This window comes from Conger conger, chromosome 11 (genome assembly GCF_963514075.1).
Source record: "Conger conger chromosome 11, fConCon1.1, whole genome shotgun sequence".
NCBI lineage: Eukaryota > Metazoa > Chordata > Actinopteri > Anguilliformes > Congridae > Conger > Conger conger.
In genome coordinates this window covers 43,727,327-43,739,792 of record NC_083770.1, presented here as the reverse complement: position 1 = coordinate 43,739,792, position 12,466 = coordinate 43,727,327, and the positions used below count along the sequence as shown (strand labels likewise).

Sequence of the window (12,466 nt, the reverse complement as noted above, 5' to 3'; positions counted from 1 at the left end):
GAGAAGTGATGCAGTTTTAACGCTGAAGGGTGGTCACAAAAAATATTGATTTGATTCCATTTTTAACTATTCTGCCAAATTACTCAAATGCAATGTAAAATGTATAGTACGTATTATTTTTTGAAAGGATCTCATCTGTACAGAATGTTATACATGTGCCTAAGACATTTTCACAGTACTGTATAAGTGAAGCAAATACCAACCAGATGGTAATAAAATGAGGTAAACTTGTAAACACACTGCTTCAATGTTAAATAGGAGGAGGTGGGGCTGTTTCAGCGTTGAACAGGAGGGGGTGTAACTTACTGTGCAGCCATAATTTACCCTGAGGAACGTACCCTCACTGTCAGTCATGTCAACCTGGAGGCATGGTTCTCTCCCCTGCCTGGGGGACATGGTTCTCTCACCTGCAGGCCAAGGGGCCCAGGAGGGCCTGGGAATCCCCGCGGTCCTTCATCTCCTTTCTGCCCAAAGGGGCCCTGCGGCCCTCGAGGTCCTGGCTCTCCATCTGCCCCCTGCACACCACTTACAGCGTCAGATACTGAAGAAGATCATCGCTTTGCTTAAAGATTCACACCCTCAGGCACACACTCATGCACGCACACATTTACACATACCCTCAGACACACACTCATGCACGCACCCATGCACATACACCTCTACACACAAACTCAGACACACACTCACATAAGTACACATAGTTGTCATATCATATATTACTTTTTTACATACTATATGGCCTTTACTGTAGCACTGTAGCATATTTAAACCATATACAGTATAACTGCAATCCAAGACTTACTACAGTTATCATTGTCAGAATATTTTATCAAATCTGGATCTGCGTGAACAGTGTGAAGTAGAGGACATTAATGTGTAATATATCTCTGATGTATGAGCTAATGTAAACGCAGTCGCCAGTGTGGGCACTGAAGTAAAAACACGTACGGCAGGACCGGGCTGTCCAATCAGGCCCAGGGGGCCGGAAGGACCAGGTGGACCCTGGATAGAGAGAAAGAGTAGCTATAAGAAACACACCTCCACCTCCAGTAAGACAATAATAAAACCAATAACACCAATGCAACACAGATAATCAGGACAGGGACACACAGGATAAAGACATTATGCAGCACAGAGAGCAAGGACACAGCACAGAGAGACATAACACAGTTAGATGCAGCACAGAGAGACATAACACAGTTAGATGCAGCACAGAGAGACATAACACAGTTAGATGCAGCACAGAGAGAGATAACAGTTAGATGCAGCACAGATAGAGATAACACAGTTAGATGCAGCACAGAGAGAGATAACACAGTTAAATGCAGCACAGAGAGACATAACACAGTTAGATACAGCACAGAGAGCAATGATACAGCACAGAGAGACATAACACAGTTAGATGCAGCACAGAGAGCAATGATACAGCACAGAGAGACATAACACAGTTAGATACAGCACAGAGAGCAATGATACAGCACAGAGAGACATAACACAGTTAGATGCACAACAGAGAGACATAACACAGTTAGATACAGCACAGAGAGACATAACACAGTTAGGTGCAGCACATAGAGCAATGATACAGCACAGAGAGACATAACACAGTTAGATGCAGCACAGAGAGACATAACACAGTTAGATGCAGCACAGAGAGACATAACACAGTTAGATGCAGCACAGGGAGACATAACACAGTTAGATGCAGCACAGGGAGATCTGATATTACTCTGGGAAATATAGTGTGCAGAGAACCAGCCTCCTGATCAAGCACAAGCAGGGAAATATATGAATATATTTATAAATGCCAGCTTACATGTTCTCCTTTGTCTCCTTTGCTTCCCTTTTGTCCAGGCTCACCAACTTCTCCCTGCGAGAGAGACAGAGAGAGACAGATAATTAACTCAAAGAGATAGAGCATGCAAGGCATGCTATGCCATTACAAAACAAAGTCAAACAGATATGGCAATGAGATGAAATGATTAAATCCATAATTGAACCAATTGCACAATGTGGCAAGTGAACCACGTTGTTCTGCTTACAAAGCAAGCAAATTTTGCATTGGGACAAAAGCTGCAAACACAGTTCCTGCAAACAACAATCCAGGCAGGGCAAAATTAGGCCAATAGCATTATCAAAAAATCAATTCAGGAAACACCTAAAAAATAGAGAATATACACTGCAGAAAGCCCCAGAAGCACACAGGAGCTGGAGTTGGCTGCATGGCCCAGGAGGATGCCCAGTGTGTGGAGATGCCTACGGGTAGCAGGATTCAGCCAGTCATCAAATGCAAATGCTTTGGAAGTGAGAACTAAATTTGACCATTTTATTTAAGATTAAACTGGGTGAGCTATATACGAAAAAGGGCTGCAATTCCAACAACATTCGTCCAAATTTACCCTTGATTTAAAGCTGACAGTCTAATATCACCTATGAATTACCTACAATGAAACCTAATATTCATTGTATAATTCCAAATCCATTATGCTATAGTACAGACCAAAAACGAGAGACAACTGTGTCATTGTCCAGATATTCACTGGCCTGACCTGAATGTAATGTCGATAAAGCATTCTGAATTGAATTGAGAGAGAGAAAAAGATGGAGAAAGAGTGTGTGTATTAGAGAAAACAGGAGTCCACTCTGCTGTTAAAAGTCCTATCCTAAATCAGTGATGTGTTCAGGTAAGCACTATTCAGCACTATAGCTCCCTGTAGACTTAATGTAATAACCCACAAAGCTTTTGCGGCCATATTATACATCATTTATATACAGTAGTTACTGATTCAATGGTCCAACAAAAAGGACAATATTTTAAAAATGTATGCACTCTGTGGGTTATTACTATATGAAACAATTTATATGTTTTGACCTATCCCTGTCATTAAACAGTAATGGCATGTGAACAGAGAGACAAGCAGAAACGTATAAGGCTCTAGCCTCAGCACATAGCACACCTCAACACCCTATCTGTGTTTTAAAGGATGTGTGAGTGTGTGTGTGTGTGTGTGTGTGTGTCCATACGCCACTCAGCGTGTGTATGTGAGTGTTTGCACACGTGTCTATCAGTGTGTCAGTTTGTGTCTTAATTGTGTGTATTTATTTTAGCATTTTGTGTGTCTACCAGTGTGTATCTGCCCATCCATGTTTGTCTGTGTGTGCAGGCTTGCGTGTGTATCGATTAATTCACTACTATCTGTACACACACTACTGCTGTATGTTACTGTACTCATCTGATCCGGGTAAATTATGTCATTGTTTTGGATGCAAATATTTTCCTATGCTTTGCTGACCTTGTCTGGTGTATTGGAAGCTATGAAATACTCTTAAAAAGTGCAAGACCCCACCTTCTGATCCTCTTGGTTGACTCAGTTGCACCAGGCAAGATCAACTGATCACAGAAAAGTATTTTAATCTAAAACAATTATGTAATTGACCCAGGCCTGGGCACTATCCATGATTAGAGCTTGTGTAGACACACCTAAGGGAGCGTTATCACATGTTGCGGTCGTCTGCCTGCAAAAACGTCTAGCTTTGTCAGAGAGACCGGTGCTCATGGGGTGGCCAATCATTTCCAATGCCGACATTACTCCAAGACGTCGCCGCCAGCTGACTGCCGAAACACCAGCGATGGAGAGAACTGAAGGCCTTGTGATTGGGTATTGTTAAGTTGAGTGACCAAGAGGCAAAAGTTGGAAAAAATCCAAATGCCAAGAGGTGGTAGCGTTACTGCTAGAGGCTGCTGCTAGTTTGCTTCTGAATTCTCAGCCGCAAGGGTCGCATAGAAAATAACAAAGGCAGTTGTGATTCTCAGGTGAGGACCGCACAGGCATAAAAGAGTATAAAACTCCTTTATGACTGATAATGGCCTGTGATTTCATTGAGGCTACATCATAAATATTCATTAATATTCGATGTTCCAGAGCCCAACGCTCCCCTCTCGGCACCATGCTGAAACAGAGAGAGACGGGCTCTCCCGACGGGCGTTGCAGTGTGCATTCACCCTCCACAGTTCAGGAGCACATACTGAGGACAAGCTGTTCTCCATAGGAAACGGGCTGCACTCCACAAAAAACAGACTGTCCTTCGTATGCGCAATCTTCCCTCTCTGACCAGAATAGAATCTCTCTTTGAGCGCAGAAAAGGAGCCAGATCTCACTGTAGAGTACACAAATCCATGAGTTGTGTGTGTGTGTGTGTGTGTGTGTGTGGGTGTAACGGGTGAGAATTTTTAACCCCGGCCTCCCACTCGTCCATATATTTGTTGAACGAAGGCATTACCAGTCAGCTAAAGACAAACTTGCCCCTAGCCAAGGGCAATGATGTTCTTTTGAATTTGAATTTGTTATGTCATCAGGGAGTGTTGTCGCAGTAACCTGCTACGAGCCTTTGCTTTCAATGCACTTTACCGTGCTTACTAGCGAACTAGCCGAGCGAACCACACATAATGTCGAGAATCTCCCCACACCACCGTGCCGTGGCCGACACTCTGAGGCATAACATTTACATTTACATTTTTGTCATTTAGAAGACGCTTTTAATCTAAAGCGACTTACAAGTGCATAGGTCCTTCCACAAGTTAAAAGCATAAAATCCATAACTAGCTAAAAAAACACATGAAGAGCTGTTCTAAACCAAAAGACAATTGTCATTGTAAGGGCAATTCTTAAATTTTTCAAATGAAGGGTTAGGGTTAGACAAGAGGGATATCGGAAGGGTGGGGGGTTGGGAATCAGGGGGGAGGACAGTGGTATAGTCTGAAAAGGTGTCTTTTTAGTCTTTTTATAAATATTGTGAGCGATTCTGCTGTCCTGACAGTGGTAGGCAACCCCAACGTCCCCCCCATCGTACCTTGTCTCCGTCCTCTCCAGCTGGCCCCAGGGGGCCGGAGGGCCCAGGCAGGCCTACAGGACCCTGAGCTCCGTCTCTCCCGGCCGGACCCAGGGGGCCTTTCTCTCCCTGAAACGTCCAGAGAGAAGCGAGCACGCCAGCATAACAGCACACGGTTACAAAGAGTAAACACTGGGAAACACTCGCACACTCCATGCAATGCTCCAGAATCTGAGTTTTAATCTGTCGGTAGATCTCCCGATGGATTAAAACATTGATATTGCAGCAGTACATGATGTGTGCCTTTCTCTCGCTGCGACAGAAATGAGTTTGTACCCTCAGAACTGCACCCTCGGAGCTACAGCCTCAAACACTGCATCCTACACTACACTGCATCTGCAGAAATACACCCTCAAACACTGCATCCTACACTACACTGCATCTGCAGAAATACAGCCTCAAACACTGCATCCTACACTACACTGCATCTGCAGAAATACACCCTGAAATACTCTCAGCACTGCAAAAAATGACAGTCTTAACAAGAGCTTCTTTTTTTTTCTCATTTCGAAAATATTAGCTTGTTTTAAGATCAGGTTAGGTCCAGTAGAAAATAGTGAAAGTCAAGCTGTCTTGCCTCATTGCCAATATTTTTGTCTAATTTAGCAAAAAAGTAAAATAAATAAGATTTTAAGTCTCAGTATAAGACTGAAATACTTGTTGAGAACTCTCACTCATAGAACACGCGGGCTACGATACCCATTGCACAAGCTCAGCATATACACTCACCGGGCCACCTTTCTCTCCAGCTGGGCCTGGGGGCCCCAGGGGCCCCGGACGCCCAGGAAGGCCAGGGGGTCCAGCAGGGCCGACAGGTCCCCGTTCACCAGGGGAGCCCTGCAGAGAGAGACATTCACAGAAGGCTCTCTCACTGTTGTGTACAATCATCTTAGTAAGCGTAAAAGCAGCACAAGGGGACAATCCGGAACACGAGAGACATCTCAAAACTTGCAGGAGATCCCACCACAATCTGTAACAAGCATCTCTATTTCCTCACTGTGACACATGAGAATCCCCTTCAGTGAGACAGCTTCTGCTTTGTGATTCTGTTGGCTCCAGTGATTTGTAACAGTAGCTATATGCACATTCAACTAAAATTATCCCTATGTTGTCATTTTCCAACAAATGCTTTAAGAAAGCAATTAATTGAACATCTATCTTGTATGGAAAAGTGATCACAGTGCAAATTAGATGTGGAGATGACTCCACTTGAGTATCAATGGGCTAAAACCAATGGGCTTAGTGTAAATCTGTCTACATTGTGTTTTTGAGGAAAAGCTCTGTACTTACTGCTGGTCCAGGGGCACCAATAGGGCCTTCGGTTCCTTTAAGGCCTGCTGCCCCCTGGTGGAGAAAGAAGGAAAGACCCGTGAAACAAAGAAATGTTTGGCGCCGTTCCAGAACTCTCTCTTCCTAATGTCTCTGAACTCTCTCTCTTCCTTATGTTTCTGAACTCTCTCTCTCTAATGCTTCTGAACTCTCTCTCTCCCTTATGTTTCTGAACTCTCTCTCCCTAATGCTTCTGAACTCTCTCTCCACTCTTCCAGATATCTCTCTCTGTGCCAGAATTGCCAGAAGTGTGTGTGACTGCCCGTGTGTGCATGTATGATTGTGAGAGCTCTGTTTATTTTTGTGTGTGTGGTGTTTGTTCGTTCTCTGGGATGTTCTTCTTGTGCCCTGTGTGGCTAAATTGAAGGCCTGACGGAATGCATATGGCAGAGGAACAGCAGATCCACACTCACCAGCGGTCCAGGTAGTCCTCGTTCCCCAGGGAACCCCCTCTGTCCTGGGGGACCGTCCTTCCCACCCGGGCCACCGGGACCAGGGTCCCCCTGTCAGCACAGCAACTTCCTCATTAGCCACTGCCTTCTGTATCCACATCCATCCCCACATGCCGGAACTATCTACCGTTACCCTCTTCCTCCCATCCCAGGGCTGCTTTAGGATTACCTTTACTCCCTCTTTCCCTGCAGGTCCGGGCAGGCCCTGCTCTCCTGGGGGCCCCGGGGGGCCGGGGTGTCCCCGATCTCCCAATGGGCCTGTCTCGCCTGCGGGGCCCTTCAGAGTGGAGAAGGGGTGGTCAGGCAAATGTTTGCAGAGGCCATATTGATTCCCCTTCAGGTAGGTTCTTAGCACGTATAGTAAACATGAATTATAAATGTAGCACTTTCTGTACATTCACTGTTTTTTATACTGTGCCCATGTATCTGATAGGTCATGTATGAAATCATTTTCTAATCAAACAAATACATGAATAAATATGTAAACATATAATAATAATAACATAATACAATAGTACATCTATTAGGTGGATGTCATACAGAACTGTACATAGCCACCTCTCTGAGCAACTTTGCCTGGCCCAAACGTAATGACATCAAACAGGGGTCGCGGAAACAGATGAGGTGATCGGGAGATCTAATCACTACACATCAACATGTGATTGGCAGATGTGTCACTCATTTTCAGAATCCAATATAAAATTATGTTTAGTCTAGCAGTCAGACTGTTGCTAGCCCTCAAGGGTTAGAATGGCAGGAATCGTTGCCTTGGACTACATTAGACTGGAAATTCCTTCACACATCAGAAATCAGACCGATTTAAACAAACAGTGGTCCAATAACAGGAAAGGACCATTCAAATCTCTGCAATTTTGGCCTAGCAGAGAATACCTAAATGAATATGGTGCAGCTGTGCAGTTAGACTGGGTAATAATAGTTCTGTACTTTCTACTTGGTTTGTAGCTCAGTGACATTCACTGTCCAGTGCATGAAGAATTAGGCTGTGTACAGCATGCAGACCAACAGTGTTCACAGCATCCATAATTACATTGTTCACTGAATAGGTTCATATTGTTCTCTGAGTATGTTCTTCTGTTCAAAATCTGTTTTGTTTGCTTGGTTTGACTGGTAAGGGTTGTGCTATGACTGAAACTGGGCAGATAACCGTGCATAGTATTACTGTAGTCCATCTCTCTATGGGTCAGGTGAATCTGAGGCTGAGCAGGTAACTCACCTGTGGTCCCACCACACCGGGAGGTCCTGGGGGGCCAGTTTTACCTTGGAAACCCTGAGGACAGAGAAACGATCAGAACAGGGGCAGAGGGCCAGCCATTCAAATTTACACCAGAATAGCCAGCACCTGTCCGCTGTATTAGAATGCACATGATAATGAACATGATTATCACAATCCATAACAGGAATAAAAGACTAAAAAAACATGTTCATTGTTATTGTTATTGTTTGCACCTACACAATAATACATTACTATAGTAATAATTGAATATATACCCTGCTGTAAAATCCAGCTATACCAACTTGAAAATTGAGCTTGTCAAGCTGTTCATAAGCTGAGTATAAACTAGCCTGGCCAAGCATATATGGTCATATAGCAGGTCTAGCTGGGTATGAGCTGGTCAGAAAGTGCTCGTAGCTTGTCTGAGCAGGTGAAACTGGGCATGACTGCCAATAATAACTTTGAACCCTTGCTACAGCCTGCAGTACTTACCAACTTCTTCTGCAGCAATAGAAGGATTAATCGGAAGAAATATCCACAACCAAGGGGTCCAGGAGGGCAACTAAGTGACGAGTAAGTAAATATCTAGCTGACAACCTGCATCAAAATCCTGGTTGTGGATGCTTCAAGTTTCACTTTGTTGTCACACCGTTGCAACCTAAAGAAAATGTCCTGGCACCGCCATGAAAAAATGGTCGTAAAATGCAACCGTTTAGTTGCAGTCTGGATCCCTGAATGACCTTATCTTCTTCCACACCAGGTCAGCCCTAACCCCAGCTGAAACTAAGAGGTGCTCACCGTTTCACCTCTCTGTCCGGGATGCCCTGGCAGTCCTTCCTTCCCAGCTGGACCCTGAGGCACAGATAAAGTCCATATGAATGAGGAGTGCTTACCCAATCACACGCTCACACACGCACAGAAATAAGCGTCTCAAATCTTCCCATTGGTCAGTCTTCTATACTCACCGGAGGGCCCTTCGGTCCGAGGAATCCTATTGGCCCCTGAGGCCCAGGTAGGCCCTGAAGCAGAGAAAACAATTCTGCATCACAGTGGGGCATGACACCTCTCCATAAGGATTCAGAGTATTATCAGAGACAGAAACACCAGGAAGGGAGGAATGAGTCTTACCCTTTCGCCTAGTGGTCCAGGAGGCCCGTCATGTCCTGAAGTACCCTAAACGGTTCAGGCAGAGAGAGGGGAAACCATTCATTAAGTCTGTTAGGAAATGAACTCACTTTAATATGAATATGGGAATGTAAGCCGATCACAACAGGCAGATGGGAGTGTTTGGGGGCCTCACCTTTGGTCCTGACTTTCCTGTAGGGCCCCTTGGTCCCCTTTCACCACGCGGCCCCTGGGCAACAGAGACAAGACAGGGTGAGAGGAGACACACACAGCACAGGGGCCACAGTAAACCACAGCGCGCTACAGTCACAGACTAGCTTTTGTAAACATCTACCATTCCATTTTGTAAACGCTTAACCGCGTAACCGATACTGCTTATGACTGCTATTTAAAAAATAATAAGAATGAAGTAGGCTTACTTGCAAAAGATTTATTGCATTTTCAATTTTTTTTGGGCCATCTTAAATAGACCGATTTGAATTTAAACATTTTCAGTCAGGTAATTGCCTAATTGGCAAATCAAAAGAAACATTAGCATTGACTCAAGGTCATTACAGCTTCTCTAGACAGGCTGTCACGGTCTTCCGTCAAGGAATTTTGTAGTCGGGTTCAAACCCTGCTTTCACTTGGTGTTGGTTTTACGGTCTACAGGAGTTTCCCACCAGAAAGCAGCTACTAATAATCTTCACATGGAACCGATACAACCACCATAGTTTAGCTTCGGCTAGTTTTCCTCAAAGAAAAATGAAACCTTAGGATATTGAAGCAGAAAATGACGTAGCTACTTGGAAATGAATGGGATATTGGGTGTTTTTCTATAAGTGGTGAAAGAGCATGTATTTTAAACAGAGCTCACCATTTCGGCTTCAAAACAAAATAAAGGGTTAGTAATTTTTTGTTAATGTTTACAACTCGTACAATGTTGAACCGTTCACAGCCCTAAGTCACAGTGAAGCATACTGCAGTCTAACAGAAGTACAATCTCAGATCCACACTGCAGGCTAACAGGAGCACAGTCACACCGATCCACACTGCAGGCTAACAGGAGCACAGACACACAGATCCACACTGCAGGCTAACAGGAGCACAGACACACAGATCCACACTGCAGGCTAACAGGAGCACAGACACACAGATCCACACTGCAGGCTAACAGGAGCACAGACACACAGATCCACACTGCAGGCTAACAGGAGCACAGACACACAGATCCACACTGCAGGCTAACAGGAGCACAGACACACAGATCCACACTGCAGACGAAAAAGCAGGGACAGGGTAAAACTTACAGTGGGTCCTCTTTGCCCCCTTGGACCAGCCTTTCCAGGTACACCCTGAGGAGAAAGAAAAGATGGGACACATACGCACACTCAACAACCACTTCATGGCATACGTACACGTACAGATAAATTACATTCTACTGTAGAGCCTGTCTACCATCATACTGCAAAGGCTTACAAAACTCATACCACTTGTGACACGCTGTATTATGTTTAAATTACTCCATAGATCAGTTAATGTGCTTCTTGCATTTACTAGGATTTATTGGAATATGCTACCTCAGCATCTACAAATGACATTTGTGGAGCTTCCTTACGAGACAATTTCAGACCGTCAAAGCAATGGGTAGATGCTGGCCCAGTATGAACACAAGCTTAAGAGCTCCAGGAGCTGCGTGGGTCCTCGTTGGGGAAAATGGAAATGCTAGGCCAGGAAAACAAAGCTATGTTCTCCTAACATTTATCTGTAGTGACAATGCACTAATCACACATAGACCCAATGACCCAGCTCTAATGAAACATGCCACTAGTCACGGCACTACATCAACGTCACAGTTCTGGATGCAGCTTCTGATGCGTGCACAGAATCATTAAGACCGAGCGCTTCAATAAGCAGAGCACAAGACTTTCATTTAAAACAACAGCTCACATTAAGTGAGAAACGATTCAGACTCTGGCCTTTCCAGAGCAGAAACATGTTGTTTGTTAAGCTAATTCCTGTCCCACTCTTGGTATTGCTCATGTGGTGTGGTCCACTCTCACATCAATAAAATTCACCAAAATGGTTCAAGTTATCAAACATTTATTTCAGACTGCACTTTTTGAAGGTGTGCAATATTCATTCCATGCCAGCAGTGAAAGGCATTCATCAAATTTGATTGAAAACACGCATTCAAGACAAACTGGAAGGTCTTGTTTTTCATCAGATTGCCGGAAATGAAATAAATCATCCTAACTTACACGAGTTCCTTTTTCTCCGTTGGCTCCTGGGAAACCTTGAAATCCCTGAGATCCCTGTAACCCAGTGAGAGAGAGCGCTGTTCAGCCAATCAGCACACAGGAGCGTCGCAGACAGTCAGAGAACAGGCACGTATGGCCCAGTAGTAGCTTTGACATAATGATGCACATTTATCGTGTCATAAAAACAAAACACATATTTCATTGTATTTCAGTCACTGAAAATCTTCTGTACAGTCACACTAATTTCCCGAGAGAAAATAAAACAGGGCTGGACTGGGATTTGAGCCCATGATCACTGGTCTACACCATGGGCCAGCCCATTTAACTGGCCACTGATACACGCACACACTACCTGAGGCCACTCACCTTTGGACCTTGTCTTCCTGGGTATCCTGGCAACCCCGGAACTCCCAGCTTACCCTACAATCACAAGGAAGCCAAAGTTTAAACCTTGACATGGTTTTGTTTAACAAGTGAATTTACCCACTACTTATACAAGTAGCTTCTTTGACTGCCAATGTTCTCGAACAAATACACAATATTAGGTATTTATTATAGCTATTTGTTTGACTTATTGGTCTTCTGCTGCTGTAGCCTATCCATGTAGGGGTTTGATGCATTGTGTGTTCAGAGATGTTCTTCTGCATACCACTGTTGAAATGTGTAGTTATTTGTCTGTCCCTTATCATCTGACCTCTCTCATTAACAGGGCATTTTTGCCTGCAGAACTGCTGCTCACTGGATGTTTTTTGTTTTTTTGCACCATTTTCTGCAAACTCTAGAGACTGTTGTGCATGTAAATCCCAGATCAGCAGTTTCTGAGATACTCAAACCACCCCGTCTGTCACCAACAATCATTTCACGGTCAAAGTCACTTAGATCACATTTCTTCCCTATTCTGACATTTGGTCTGAAAAACAGCTGAACCTCTTAACCATGTCTGCATGTATTTAGTTGCAGTCACATCATTGGCTGACGAAATATTTGCATCAACAAGCTGGTGTATAGGTCTACCTAATAAAGTGTTCACTGAGTGTATGTTGCACATACAGAAATTGCACTTAATAAGTATCTTATCCAATATGTATTAATGTAACATTAATATTTTATTTGATAAAGATTTTACTTACTATGCTATGTCTTTATCTCTGGGTCTCAATGTTTTTTCCAGTCTAATTAGCTACATGCCCCTCTGG

At 44.0% G+C, this 12,466-nt stretch overlaps 1 protein-coding gene across 1 annotated transcript in view; it reads right to left on the bottom strand.

Moving 5' to 3' along the window:
- LOC133139883 (collagen alpha-1(V) chain-like) overlaps positions 1-12,466 on the bottom strand; it is a 46,180-nt gene that overhangs the window by 13,820 nt on the left and 19,894 nt on the right. The window contains exons 24-39 of the mRNA XM_061259336.1: positions 11,637-11,690; positions 11,271-11,324; positions 10,320-10,364; positions 9,206-9,259; positions 9,034-9,078; positions 8,871-8,924; positions 8,704-8,757; positions 7,906-7,959; positions 6,841-6,948; positions 6,633-6,722; positions 6,181-6,234; positions 5,620-5,727; positions 4,852-4,959; positions 1,817-1,870; positions 949-1,002; positions 408-515 (exon numbers count right to left, since the gene is read on the bottom strand). Of these exons, the coding sequence (XP_061115320.1) occupies positions 408-515; positions 949-1,002; positions 1,817-1,870; positions 4,852-4,959; positions 5,620-5,727; positions 6,181-6,234; positions 6,633-6,722; positions 6,841-6,948; positions 7,906-7,959; positions 8,704-8,757; positions 8,871-8,924; positions 9,034-9,078; positions 9,206-9,259; positions 10,320-10,364; positions 11,271-11,324; positions 11,637-11,690 (1,098 nt within the window). The remainder of the gene's footprint in view (positions 1-407; positions 516-948; positions 1,003-1,816; positions 1,871-4,851; positions 4,960-5,619; positions 5,728-6,180; positions 6,235-6,632; positions 6,723-6,840; positions 6,949-7,905; positions 7,960-8,703; positions 8,758-8,870; positions 8,925-9,033; positions 9,079-9,205; positions 9,260-10,319; positions 10,365-11,270; positions 11,325-11,636; positions 11,691-12,466) is intronic.